The sequence below is a fragment of the Fusarium sambucinum genome, chromosome I (genome assembly GCF_050947815.1).
Source record: "Fusarium sambucinum isolate potato_lamoka chromosome I, whole genome shotgun sequence".
NCBI classification, from domain to species: Eukaryota; Fungi; Ascomycota; class Sordariomycetes; order Hypocreales; family Nectriaceae; genus Fusarium; species Fusarium sambucinum.
In genome coordinates, this window is record NC_139294.1 from 7,647,720 (window position 1) to 7,661,714 (window position 13,995).

At 46.0% G+C, this 13,995-nt stretch overlaps 6 protein-coding genes across 6 annotated transcripts; 3 read left to right on the plus strand and 3 right to left on the minus strand.

The window, feature by feature from the left end:
• Positions 1-185: 185 nt before the first annotated feature.
• Positions 186-1,548, plus strand: FSST1_005210 (uncharacterized protein; the record flags this gene model as incomplete). Its single annotated transcript, XM_083231463.1, has 5 exons — positions 186-332; positions 381-738; positions 789-880; positions 928-1,041; positions 1,099-1,548. The coding sequence occupies 5 exons, from the start codon at positions 186-188 to the stop codon at positions 1,546-1,548; spliced, it is 1,161 nt and encodes a 386-aa protein (XP_083088640.1).
• Positions 1,549-2,666: 1,118 nt separating this feature from the next.
• Positions 2,667-4,088, minus strand: FSST1_005211 (uncharacterized protein; the record flags this gene model as incomplete). The annotated part of the gene is made up of 1 exon (XM_083231465.1): positions 2,667-4,088. The coding sequence occupies one exon, from the start codon at positions 4,086-4,088 to the stop codon at positions 2,667-2,669; it is 1,422 nt and encodes a 473-aa protein (XP_083088641.1).
• Positions 4,089-5,619: 1,531 nt separating this feature from the next.
• On the minus strand, positions 5,620-6,774 carry FSST1_005212 (bZIP transcription factor; the record flags this gene model as incomplete). Its single annotated transcript, XM_083231466.1, has 5 exons — positions 5,620-5,695; positions 5,749-6,087; positions 6,146-6,583; positions 6,631-6,685; positions 6,738-6,774. 5 exons carry the CDS (start codon positions 6,772-6,774, stop codon positions 5,620-5,622), a joined length of 945 nt encoding a protein of 314 aa, XP_083088642.1.
• A 1,124-nt stretch (positions 6,775-7,898) lies between these two features.
• On the plus strand, positions 7,899-9,180 carry FSST1_005213 (uncharacterized protein; the record flags this gene model as incomplete). The annotated part of the gene is made up of 2 exons (XM_083231467.1): positions 7,899-8,204; positions 8,263-9,180. 2 exons carry the CDS (start codon positions 7,899-7,901, stop codon positions 9,178-9,180), a joined length of 1,224 nt encoding a protein of 407 aa, XP_083088643.1.
• Positions 9,181-9,484: 304 nt separating this feature from the next.
• On the minus strand, positions 9,485-11,664 carry FSST1_005214 (GTPase domain-containing protein; the record flags this gene model as incomplete). Its single annotated transcript, XM_083231468.1, has 6 exons — positions 9,485-9,673; positions 9,726-10,084; positions 10,136-10,251; positions 10,308-11,358; positions 11,415-11,524; positions 11,576-11,664. 6 exons carry the CDS (start codon positions 11,662-11,664, stop codon positions 9,485-9,487), a joined length of 1,914 nt encoding a protein of 637 aa, XP_083088644.1.
• Positions 11,665-12,462: 798 nt separating this feature from the next.
• On the plus strand, positions 12,463-13,897 carry FSST1_005215 (GTPase domain-containing protein; the record flags this gene model as incomplete). Its single annotated transcript, XM_083231469.1, has 3 exons — positions 12,463-12,655; positions 12,734-13,813; positions 13,866-13,897. The coding sequence occupies 3 exons, from the start codon at positions 12,463-12,465 to the stop codon at positions 13,895-13,897; spliced, it is 1,305 nt and encodes a 434-aa protein (XP_083088645.1).
• Positions 13,898-13,995: the final 98 nt, after the last annotated feature.

Sequence of the window (13,995 nt, forward strand, 5' to 3'; positions counted from 1 at the left end):
TATTAATCCCGGAAACTTGTGCTCAGAGGTCAATGGGGCATATTGTATATCTGCAACACCTATAGCCATCAGTTTGATGTTCAGGGTGGCCTCAAAATAAGTGGCTAGAAAATACAAATTCGATCGACAATCAACAATGTTTCCACTCTCTTCCTTCACATCTATTATTCTACCATTTCTCCACAATGAACACAGCAGCTCAGCAAAGTATAGAAATATGGCTTCTTTATACGGTTGGAATTGCCATGATAGCCGCACGTGTGTTTTGCCGCACGAAGCTCGTGGGCTACAAGAACTACAATTTGGACGACTACCTGGTTGTACTTGTTGGAGTATGTATGGACTTGTTGAAGAGGTTTCCAGCTAACATCGTCGATTAGTTCTTTTGGACTGCGGCAGCCATCTTCGGACGAATGTTTATTCAAGACGCGAAAGGACGACATACCTCCGATTTAGACTTCGAGCAACGAAAGAACATGGATAAAAAGGAACATGAGAAATGGGCATATGGCTCCCAAATGTTCATGGTCAGCCTGATACTCTATGTTGTCATCCTTTGGATACTCAAATTCAACATGCTTTGCCTTTATAAGCGGGTTGTTCGAGGCCTATGGACGGAACGATTTGTCAAGCCTTTAATGGCAAAAGTGGTGGTATCTCTGGTCATCATCATCTTGACTCTGGCTCTTACATGTCGACCATTCAAACAATTATGGCAGGTTTGGCCAGATCCTGGGCGTAGGTCGATATCATCTCAATACCTGGTGTTAGACTAACGAGATGCAAAGCACAATGCGTCCCTCAAAATTTGACCCTTTTCATTCTGATCCTGTCTTTCAACTTGAGTACAGACATTTGTATCATCTTAATCCCAATCCCAGTAAGTATTCTCAATTGCTCAGATCGCCCTGGCTTACGTTGGTTTAGGTTATCCTTGGTATTCAAGCAAATCCTTTGAAACGATTCTGCCTCTGTCTTTTATTTAGTCTGGGATTTCTCTGTATGTCTACAGCAATCCTGCGATTTGTTGTTGTATTCAAGGTCAGTATATCCACTACCCCGATGTCAATCACGATTATGCTAATCGTCTCTCTATAGCTTGATATGCACGGCGGATCAGTCATGTGGTCTCTACGTGAGGACTGTATAGGCATATTTGTCGGTCAAGCACCTATGATCAGGCCTCTTTTCCGACGTCGCTTTTGGAACGCTACGAAGCCTGTGACCTCCGACCCTAGCGTTTGGGGGAAGAACGGGCATTTGCAACATGTTCAACGTCAACTTGAAAGCCATGAACTATATTGGTCCACGCGTAAGCCTAACTCCAGGATACAAGGCCCATGCTCAATCACTAGTATTCAGTCTACTGCAGAAAGCCAAGAGCAGATTGTGCAGGGAGGTCAGGGACTAATTACAACGCCAAAACCACGGTACGATCCTTCAAATGGGATTATAATCGAACGCCGGGTCGACATTGAGGTAGCCGAGGGGTCATACACAGTTGTTGCACAACGGTCAGCGGTGGCGATAGGACAGAGGCATGTGTAACTCGTTACCTGGCATTATAAAGCAGAGTACCCAGCTTTCTATAACGTTTCCAAACCGATTATCTTTTACTTGATAATCTAGTGATATGTCTGTTGAGAGCAGGTTGCGATGTAGTGATGCTCGTTTCCTGCATGCAAAGGCAAGAGTAGCTCTCGTGATAAACCGCTCACTTGAGTGTGATACATACCTTGGCAACCACGAGAGGACAAATGAGACAAGGTTATAACAACTTTACAGGAAGAACGGAGAGACATGGTTCGCGTCAGTCTGCCGTTATTGATACATATCTTTAACAGTCACAAACACATCTTGGATAGATCTACCAGGACCGCAAGCTCGTCTTCAAGCTTGATATGGTTCTGGATCTACCTGGCCTGGACATAGAATGCACAAGGTATAGAGTAAATAGATATCTGATCTGGCTCGGCCAAGACCCACTTCCGTGACTTTATTGACGGAAGTACAATCTTTTGTGCCATCTACTACTGCACAGGTTAAAGGCAAGAGGGCTGTTAATTTTTGATTGGCGGGTACATCTTTTTGGTGTGGAAAAGTCAATGTAAGTGTCATAAACCTCGCGATGGTATCGCATACCCACAAAAACTTTCCGTGTCAAGGCCAGTCACTTACATATATCTAGTGTCCACGTTACTGAAGCTACTGCACACATGGTTTATACAACCATTAGGCAGTAACTGTATTTACAACAGGCATGGCTACTTTACTGCATTAGTGTTCTAGTCTCATTAGTTAGAATTTTGCTTACAAGCAATAAAAACAACGCTTTTTACTACGATTCTCCGCATACTTGAACGCATGAACAAAGGAAGCCTAGCCCTCAGCTCTGGAACATCAAGGTAGTTGGCAGATGGAGCTAGAGTTGCGATGTTATCAATTCACGGAAGAAATATCATCGACACATCAAGGACTATCGTTGAATACTTTATTTGCAACTCATCAATCAGGAGAAAAGCAAGCAAAAAGACTGCAAGAAGACTATATCAAGATGATAAAAACTGTCGAAATGGAAATCGTGAATACACATAAAGAAGTTCCAGACCCATCCGTGTGTACTTTACTTGTTCTGTCTTGCCAACGATATCACATCGACCAAGTTTTTACTTGTGACTGCGCTTGCGCTCACTTCGCTCACTGCGTTCGCCCCGCTCGCTTCGGCGGTGCTTCTTGCTGCTTGACGACTTCTTCGTGCCGGATGTCTGGCTCAGCAAAGAATGGGCATCTGAGTCGTCTTTGACCTTGGAGGCTGGTTCCTCTGGTGGCGCAGGGATTTCGGGCTCGGGAATAACCTCCTCTTCCTCCTTAGCTTCGTCCTGATCACTGGCCGAATCCTCCTTCTCCTTTTCCTTCTCCTCCCTAGGCTCCCTTGGTGTTTCCGTGCCACCAATGACGCGTGGTGCTCTCTTGTTGAGAACTCTGTTTACAGCAAAGGCTACCAGGGTGGTGCAAAGACTACCAGCTCCGAGGACTGCTAGAGGGAAATAATCGGCACCCTTCACTCTTCTAGCGATGGTGGTTGCGACTGCAGCTGCTCCGAAGGTCTTGAGAGACGGGAAAGGTGCACCCTTGACTCGGAGGGTGTATGCTGCACCGGCTAGTGATGCTGTCAAGCCAACAAAGGATGTGCTGACTGTGGCTGTTGTCTTCCAAGGGCTGGCCTCGCGAACAGCGTTTTCGACGTGCCTCAAATGAAGAGTCCCTGGGTAGTCTTCGTAGCTAGGCAGATTCATCCAGACATAGTTGTTGCCGTTGTGAGTCTCGCCATGAATAGCAAGGTCACCAATGTCGGGGAACTCAAGGGCATCTCGGATGGCGATGGGTCGAGAGCTGGGGATGAGAATATGGAACATGGCCGAGCTGGCGCGTCGTCCTAGTCGCTTTCGGATGAAACGGATGTAAGCGACGAGGGCATCGAGGTTATCGGAAAATCCGAGGAAGTTGCTAGGAAGAGGCTTATCCTGCAGCAGCTCGTACAAGTCTGCATGCCACTCTGCATCAGGGTGGTAGAGGATGTAAAGATGTCGGTCCGAGGATGCGGATCTGCACTGGCGACCAACAAATCTGTAGACATGTCCAGCGAACTTTGCTGGCTCGCTCTGGTCAACCCAAGACTCGGTTTCCTCTGGGGGCTCAATTCCCATCTTTCGGAGGTTGGTGTCGTAAACGACGCTGACGTTTCTGGAGCCCAGTTGAAGTCTCCCAAGGAAACGTTGAAAAGCCCTTGTCCACTCAGCGCCACGGCAAACCTTGTCAAGCCCTTTCAGATGAGCATGAACAGTGGGAATAGAACCGTACTCGACGGCCTCGGGGATATCCTCGCCATCGCCACTCTCGCTGTCGTCACCCAGAGCCTTGGCCCGAGCGGCCTTGGCCTGAAGAAAAACCTCAGCATCGAATGGAATTTCATAGAGCTGGTGCATGGCGGCGCCGCCCTTTCCGGCACCTGAAGGGCTGAGGATACGAGCAGCTGCCTCACTGATTCTCGCCCGTCGAGACGACTTCTTGCCGTCGTTTGCACCCATGGTGATGATGCAGATGCAGATGAGATGCGGGGCAATCAGGTGAGGAGGCGATCTGGTCCCAAGAGACCTGTGTTTGAAGCGTTTCTAAGACAAAAAGGTTAGTTGCCAGGGTATTCTTTCGAGTCAAGGACCAGGAAGCGACGAACCTAGCGAATGTAGTAGTTAGATCTGTTTTGCTTTGGCGAGCTTGAGTGGTTCGTTGCAGATCGCGTGTTTAAAGGTATCTCGGTAGATTCAAAGCTAGGGATTATGCCAGTGACCTGGTATCACCATTAGCTAATCATGTTGAGTGATTTGAACCAATTAGAACCGTAAAGGACAAGCTGACTGGAGCATGGATTAGGCGGTGAGGAAAATAAACGGGACTGTTTTGGGCGTGATAGAATAAGTAGTGTAGTCTTACATATGAACCGGGTGTGTTTCTGTTCAACCATTTCTATTCAGTCCGTAGTTTTCTCTCGACTTCCAATGCCAACACATGATGTGGCAAAGGCTTCACCGCCTTTAGGCTTTTTTCTCTCTTTGGGCGTTGGAACGTTTCAGGCTTGATTGACACTTCATCTGACTGCCACCTCATCTTTGCCCGATACATTCCCTCAAGCCTGATGGACAGGGGAGCTCATGTTCCTCTATGACATGTCGATTATTCCTGTTCTTCATCTTCATACGTGGGGTCTGGTACCTGAAGACATTGCGTCAGCGCGGGGTCAATTCCAGGTACGCGTCAGTTGTTTTTAGTCTAGTCTCTATCTCGGTCGCGTCGGAAGATGCAAGCAATACAAACACATGTAATCGAGGTAATTATATGTAAAGCATGTGATCGATCGTAATTGGACCTGCGACATATCTTCATTTATAGCTGTAGAACTACCAACTACCGTCATACACGTGAACAGTCTGCCATGACTTGCTGAAGAGGCAACAAATTAGTTGAATCGAGTCTTAGAAATACAATCCCCTCCTACTATGAATAGATTATGGACGTGCATAACTGATCATGTGGATAATGATGCACAAACCACAATAAGGTAGAAACCTCTATGCATCTGATAACCCCTGCAAAGTTGAAGGTTGACGTGGTAGATGCGGGTCGTGATGCCGATGCCGCTCCAGATCACATTAAAGAGTCACCATTCAATGATACAGACGCCGTAAGACCGAGAACGGCATTCAATCAAGAAAAGTCATAGAGTATTGGAGCATGACTGCTTACACTCTTCTGGTGTTTCTGTCTTTTGTCTCACGTGTCACCTACCCTTGAGTTGTTTATTGTTGGCATTCACGACATTGCTATGTCCATATGCTAATTTAATCGAGATAAATAAAAATACCTGCTCTAACTTTTTTGACTATAATTCTGCGTACAACATATGGCACGAGATTCAGGACAAGATTGAGTAGTTGGTGTCGGTGATAGACTCCAGGTTTTACATTTACAAGTATCAAAAAATTGAGATATTCATTGAGCATGTCAAATGATTACAAAAACTTCTTATGTCGCTTTAGGACGTAAAACCATATAATTAAAACATCAAGACAGTCTTCCATCTATTAGTGTTTCATGCACTAAACCTTCAAACACAGAGTCTTTCACAACCGCACCAAACCTAGAGACCGTTAGTGATTTTAAACGCCCATGGAGCTTAACTGAACAACATACCCATGACATTTTACAGCCTTTTTGAGCTTCCTAGCAAGTGCACTCAGACTTCTCGTACCCAAACCGCCAAAATCTGGCCGACTTCGAATAATACTCCAAGCCTGGATCGGCGTTACTTCACCTTCACTCGACAAATCTGGTGCTAGACTCAACAACCGTTCAAGCATTTGCGTTGGGAGACTATTGAACGTCCCTGATATCGGCGGAGGCGAGCTGATAGTAGGTGATGGATAATCGCATGTCGCTATCAGCTGAGCGGAAACAGTCAGGGCATGGTTGCTAGGCTCGCAGGGTTTGTCCAAGTCGCCGTGCAAGTGATCAAGACAAGGCTCCTCAATCCTTCGGAAGTATAAGCAAGGGTACTTGTAGTATAAGATGAAGGAAAAGGGTTACTTACTTTAGCACAAATTCCATGCCTGCTGTTACTTGATCCACGTCGCTTATACGACAATTATACGCGACTCCTCCTTGACCAAATAGGATGGGAGGTCTCTGAAAGCTTTCGGCTATACCCTGAAAATCGCCGAATGATTCTGGTGATATCATTTGAGGCGACGGGAGTGTGTCTCTTGGCTGATTGCTGAGGTCACTGAAGTGAAATGGTGAGGCACCGCTGGTAGACCCTGTGGTCCTTGACAAAGCGGCGCTTTCTGAGGGGGGATTGCTGCCATCAATGGCCATGCCTATCCATTGCCTTGATAATTGTTGTAGCGCATTTTCGAGGTCAGCACGTAGTTGCTGGCATTCGCGTGTCAATTCTGCTTCCGTGGAGCGCGATTTGGCGAGTTCTTCTTCTAATGTCCTGGTGTATCTATCTTTGCGATTACGATATGTCCTGCCCCACGCGTCAGCATCCCGATGAAATTCAGTCGTAATTCTTACTGTTGTGCTCGTCGCAGTTGGGCCCGTCTCTTCTCCACTGGATTTTCCTTGGGTTCTGTACAAGGTCGTTAACAGACTGGACAGGGATTAGATCAATTGCGACTGACCCCCAGGATTAAAAATTCGAAAGATGTTTTTACTCATGGCGTCTCCAATACAAACGGATTGGTAGGCAGGGAATGGCAAAATAGGAAGAAAAGATTAAAAATCAATCGAGGTAAGACGAGACTTCACCTGACAGTTTAATGTCATCTTAGTCAGGGTCTGTTGGATATAACGGAACAGGAGAGCGCTAGATGGGACCAAGTTTCAGTTAAGTCTCGACGAATTGGTTGGTTGTCTTGGCCTTTCGGCTTGTCGGCTTCTGCCACAATTTTAGCCCCAGGGCCTGATGAGAAGATCAAGATTACTAGATTGGGTTTAGTGTATACGGAGCTCATTCGTCCTGTCTCACGGTTAGCTTCTTCAAATATTGACGAGGAAATTACAACAACTGAATGAAGTAAGCACAGAGTAACTGAAGACATATATGTATGCCAACTCGTGATGTGATTCATAAATGATAGTTCTGTATTATCTATGAACGTCTTATAAATTATTATCCTGACAAGCCAATCGTATCGATTCCCTTACTGTCCAGCAGACAACACATAATCTTCACCTATACACACAATATTATTTCTTGTTACATGATTACTTCAAAATACACACTCTTGAGTCTTCCGTGTTGGTTTAATCAATACGACGCTTAACCACAACTCTATTAATGTTAACAACCCTTCCCTGCAAAGTTTCACAAGCTATTGAATGATATGGTGGACCTGTTCGTTATTCTGGGGTCAACCCAGTTGCGGTTAGCGAAGCTCCCTGACGTTGCATTGAAACAACAGGTAAAACTGTTCGACGTTGCGCTGGAACCGCAATAAGGAAAGTGTGATTACATACACTTTGAGCATTTGTTTAATGCAGGGATGAAGCCAGACTCCGACAAGCACAGGGGCTGCAAAGTGATTACACGCTTCCTAAAAGGGAAATATCGATTACTTGAACCTGGCGCTTAGAATCTCAGATTGTCAACATGGTTGATATCAAGATCTTGGAATGGATTTGCTATAAGAATGAATGAATCCTGATCTTCATCCAAATATTCTGACTCAATCCAGTTCAATTCAGCACACTTTACCAGTTTTACTTTCTCAGCAGCCGGCCTGCCATTAATCTTTGCTTCTTCCTACATTCTTTCAGAATTCTATCTTTTTATCTTCAATATGTTTTCCTCAACAACGACTTCCATCCTTCTCTCTGCACTGCTGTGTTTGACACAGCAAGTCAGCAGCCACCCAGCATGCCGCCCAAATATGAATAATGCAGCCACAATGGGCAAGGCTGTCTACATCCTCACCAACGATGAGACAAACGGTGTCCTTGCGCTGCCAATAGGCAAGGACGGCACACTTTCCAAGGGCCAAGTTGCAGTGACTGGCGGTGCCGGATCTATCGCCGTGGATGCAGATGGCAACCCTGCCACACCTGACGCGTTGGTTGCTCAATCCTCACTGACAATTGCTGGCAATGTAAGCCTAACATTCTTTTTCGCAACTCTTCCAACATTCTTTAATCATTTACTCTCAGAACATCTTCGCTGTCAACGCTGGATCAAACACCCTCAGCATGTTGACTGTCTCGCGCAGTGACCCTACGAGACTCGAGATGGTCGGAAAGCCAGTCGACGTACCCGGCGAATTCCCCAACACCGTGGCTGCTTCCTTAAAGAACAATGTCGTTTGTGTCGGTATGACTGGCGCCAAAGCTGGTGTATCCTGCAGTAGCTTCTCCAACAAAGGACTTAGCGCCATGGACGAGCTACGCCCTTTCGATCTCCAACAGACCACACCACCCATGGGGCCTACAAACACTGTTTCGCAAGTTCTATTCTCCGATGATGAGAGTATGCTTTTCACAATGGTCAAGGGTGATCCAGCTGTGAACAACACTGGTTTCATGGCCTCATTCAACGTCGAGAATAACAACGGGGCGATGTCTGTCAGCAAGAACGAAGCCCGAAGCTCCCCTGAAGGAACAGCTGTGCTTTTCGGTTCACAAGTCATTGCTGGCACTTCCAAGGTGTTTGCTACCGATGCTTCATTCGGAGCCGCAATCCTCGATATCGACGCCAACACATGCGAAGCAACAACTGTGGCCACTGGAGAAGTTGAAGGCCAGGCTGCGACGTGCTGGGTAGCTATTTCTGATGTCACAAAGACGGCATTTGTCACAGACGTTGGCCGTAACCGAGTTGTGGAGATGAGCCTTGAGGATGCCAGCGTTGTGTCTGAGCTTGACTTGACCTGCAATGGTGATCCCGGTTTGATTGACTTGGCTGCCGCTGGTAACTTTCTCTACGCTCTTTCCCCCGGCAACGGTACCACTGAGGCTGCTGTAACTGTACTCGATGTTTCTGGTGGTTCAGGCTCAGCAAAGATGGTTCAGCATTTTGAGCTGAAGGGTATGGCAGGAAAGACTGCTATGGGTATGAAGGTCATGATGTAAAGTGTCAGTTAGTGTGTTGAGTAGAGATCATTTTAGTAATAAGAAGCATTGGAACAACAAGTTGACATATCTAAGAGTGTACTAGTAGTGTTCTGTCAGTCAGTGGTGACCGAGTCTACGTAGCATTCGCTTCGATGGAACGTTGTCGGTTGCCCGAAAATGGTGGTTACGCTTGGTCTCGAATATGAAGCCATTCCGGACGTCACCCGTTGCATGGATCAACACACCAACGTCGGGATCATTGTGTGAGCAAACCCGATATGCCCAATGATCCTTGAAGGGCGAACCATTATAGACTAATAGATCAACTCTCTACCTCGTTATTCACGGGTGGTCGACGCCCTTTAGTTACCTCCCACCAATCCTGCACTGCGTGACGGGTGTCCCTATTACGACAGTGCATTTTGTACTTGAGCTTGCTACTTTCCCTTCCCTCATTATCAGTGAAGACAACGAGGTAATCAGTCTTGCTAAAGGGGTCAAGCGTCGCCGCCTAGCAGGACATTAGTGCCAAGAACATTACTGCAGTATGATACAGAGCTTACATGTATACTGATCTTGTTTCCAAGTTTCTTCTGGCTTTTCAGAAAGCGATCGAGACTTGGGTAATGACCCTGGAGGTCATGTGTCCAACCGAGGTGGCCACTTTCAAACCCGTAAGAAACAAGAAACGAGCTGCCGTATCCAAAAGACACCGCCGTAACTGAACCGAAAGAGCTATGTTCTTTGATACTTCTCATTGTCTTGCTGAATTTGGACGAACAGTTGTAGCTATAAAGCTCGTTCCATCCGGTGTAGTAATGTTCTCCAGGGCCAAGTGCACACATCTTAACGGCATTGAGGCCATAAGACTTTATACGCTTGGCCAGATCGGGATAATGTCTCTGAAAAGACGCAGACCACCCTTTGTGGTGTTAGTCTTTCTCTCATAGTATCAAATTATTCAAGACCTTACTCCAATCATTATTATCATAACGAACAATCCATGCTGTCCTTTGGTCGCTCACAGCACTTAAGCATCCCAGTTCCATTCGTTTCCCATCTTGGAACTCCTGTAGCTCTACTTCGTTGCTTTGCATTGTGTAATTAGCTCGTGTCTAGTACGGTACGAGTTCAGGACAACTTACCAACTCCAGCACATGGGGCTTTGCAAAATGTAGAATGACTTGCTTATAGACACAGATACTCTGATCTTGGTGGCAGGCATGCTTCCATGCTCCTTTTCTGAACGTTGGCCAGGTAGCTCTGGATCAGTGTCTGGAGTACTGGTTGATGGCTTGCATCTCGACTTTCCTTGCCGTTGGAGTTTTCGCTGGTTCTCTAACTCAATTATCCCATCCTTTACCCTTATTTCGTCCAATGTCATCAGCCGAAAATTCATTTCGTATTCATTCTGGACCTCTCTTATCTCTTTAGTCATTTCTGCAATACGCAAATCCCGCTTGGCAATTAGGTTTGCCATGCTTATCCTTAAAGCTTCGGCACTGTCTTCTGCCCTTTTTATCAAGACAGTGTATCTATCACTCTCTTCCTGCAGGGCCTCCTCTGTATCAACATCGTGTTTCTCTTTTGCTGCTTTGATTAGAGTAAGAAGCTCTTCGCGTTCCTGTGTCAATTTCTGTCGCTCTTTGAGAAGCTCGTTTTTGAGCCCTTGGCCGGCCGAAGTCTCGTCAAGGCGTTTCCCTTCATCAACCATCTGTTTCTGTAGATCAGTCGCTATAGGTGCGTTGTGGCCAGCCAGAGAGAGTATTATCTCTCTAGCAGATTCAGCCGTATTGTTGTATCGATGAACTGAACTGCCTTTTGAAAGCATCCAGCCCCAAAACTCTGGAGTGTCTTTAAGCTCTTGCTCCCGCTTGGTAGCCTTCTCCTCGGGAACTATATCCCACATGGTGCTTGCCAAAACCACCTTCTTGAGGGCATCCTCACCACAGAGCTCTTTAAATGTGACCAAATTCTTCTTGGCTGAGCCTTGCATGCGAACATCAGAGATTCGGTGGAGATAGATTATGCCATGAAGGCGAATTTCGTGTTTATAGGAGTCTGTTAGCCAAGCAGCAATCTCGCTGAGGACTTCGGTGTCACTTCTTCCAGTGTCGTCGAATCCGGGTGTGTCAATAAGATACACAGTAAAGTCGGACGTCACTTCGTAGGGGTAGACGTCGACGATAGATGTGCCTACTATGCATTAGTGCGATTTTCCTAGGAGGGTCATGCGTTGCCTCTGAACGCACATGATATCATGTCGTGACCAATTGTAGCAGACTTGTCCGTGCATTTCGATATGAATGAGCTCTTTCCTGAGCCAGTTATACCCATCAAGGCAATAAAGGCATCGTTTTGTCTTTGCAAATTAGCAGTGCAATATGATATATTTACCAGAAGAATTCCTTACCGTGGGGCATGACCGCTACGAAAGCTCTTAGGAGCCGAATTTATCGAACTCTCTGCCACTGAATCGAGCGTATCACCAGTGCCTGTCATGGTTTGCGCCTGGCTAGCTTTCTAGATTCCGATTTGAATTGATACTAGTGTTTCTGATTTGTCATGGACTACTTTATGTCGTAATCTCATAAATAGGACAGGAAGTTCATTCGTTGAAAAGGTATTTCTGACCTGTTCAACTGGGAGGCTGGGTTGGGCTAGATATATAACGCCGATGAGGGGAAGTCTTTGCTTATGTGCATTTTAGGGCTATCAGCCAGCAGTCTGCCAGGAAGAGGGTCAAACATTTTAACACACCATTACTATTGCTGCGCCTTGCCATTATTGATTTCCCTGCAGCCAATGCATGCAGCTGACTTTTCTTGCTTACCCGATCGCCGGCAGAGTTCACAAAATCTAGACTGGTCTAGGTTTTAGTAAATGCAAAACTAGTAAAACAAAGAAAGGAATATGATTTCTTCAGACTTAAATAAGTACCTACCATCTCATTTTTAAGTATCTCCTGCGATGATTTTACCTTTTTTTGCAGTAGGTCGCCAAGTGCGGGCTGACCGTTCTAGGCTTGTGACCAACTGCGCATATGCACAACTTGGTTGAATCACACACTGCAGATAACATTAGTGGACAATGCGCCAACTGCACAGCCGTCGACAAAGTCCCTCCAAGGTCGATTTATTACCAAGGCACTCTTAAGGCACTCTTAGTTAGGGCTGTATAATGGTAAAGGTTAATTTGTTCTTAATTTTGGCCAAGATCTTGCATATTCCTTGTTTCTGTTTCGAGGTTTCCCACCATCATTTCTTAATAATTTAGAGATTAACCATTGGAACATTCGACATGAGTAACCCCAGCCTTGGTGCTGACTCGCTGGTGGATCAAGCTGAGTCCTTAAAGACATTTCTTGGCCTTAACCAGCCAGAGCCAGGAGACAAGTTCTTTCTTGTTATGGGCCTCACAGGAGCCGGCAAGAGCACATTCATCTCAAATTGCACAGGTCATAGCGTCATTGTAGGCCATGAACTGTATTCATGTGAGTGATAAAGCAGCGTCTATTCCACGCTCAGCAAGTGAAGGTCTTTATTTAGCAGAATATTTTACTAATTAATAGGTACTAACTCCATTGGTGTTTTCCAATACACCAGCCATGGTCAACGCATCTTTCTCATAGATACTCCTGGCTTTAACGACACAACTCGCTCTGATATTGATACACTAGAGATATTAGCAACTTATCTCGGTGCGTCGTATGCAAATGGCGTGCGGATCAGCGGTATCATAACTTTATATCCCATCACAAACAATCGAATGGCGGGGTCAAACTTAAGGAGCTTGATAATCCTGAAAGCCATTTCTGGATTTACTTTAAATAATCATCTCGCCATCGTTACCACCATGTGGCCTGAATCTTCAAGTTCTATCGAAAAGGCTATTCTTGAAGAGCGAGAACTTGAGCTTTTCACAAATCATGACTTTTTCGGTGATCTTGTCACCAAAGGAGCAACAACGTTTCGACACTACGAAAGAGGCTACAGTAAAACAAGCTCAGGGCAACGGATCGTGGATAGCCTGGCCCGAGAACTAGAAGGCCATTCGTCATTTGTGCTTCAATTACAACGCGAGGTCGTTGATGAGAAAAAGAATCTAGGGGAAACAACCGCAGGGATAGCGGCCGCCGCGTACTTATACGAAGCTCGCCTGGAACATGAAAATCATCTCGAACGTCTGACTACCGAGCTAGAAAGGACTTCGATAGGCTCGGATAAGGAGTATTATCTTCAATTACAAGAGCTGAAGGCTGAAGTGGATAAAGAAATCCAACAGACGGAGCAGGGTCGCCAAGCGTTGGTCAAGACCATGGTAGATCTACATCAAACCGAGACAAAATCGCTGAAGCAGCGAATTTTCAACCTACGAAGCCAGTTCGAAGCTGAAGTTCAAGGCAAGGAGATGATGTTGCGAGATGTGCAAGAGTCTTGTGATGCACTTCAAAAAGAAGTAGCTCGCCTCACAAATCACCCGCAGCAGCAACAACTTGTCGCACGTCGTACTAAAACCCATCAAAAAGCTCTTCTCAAGGCCCGGAAAGATGCCGAGAAGAGTCGTAAGGACCACCAGAGGGTTCAAGAGTATACCAAGGAGATCGTCGGTGGTGTTATGAACGGGGTGGCTGCAAGTGCAGTTGCTGGTGGTAAGTCAGCATTTAATTTGGAATTTGCTTAATGCTGATTATCTGTTTATAGTTATAGGTGGTCTTATGTGTACAGTGATGTAGCTATATCTCACCAGGATAGAACAGGCTGAGGGCGGAGCTTGATCAAAGAAAACGTTGACAGACATGAAGGGAGGCGATACCATGGCGTCAGGGGCGAG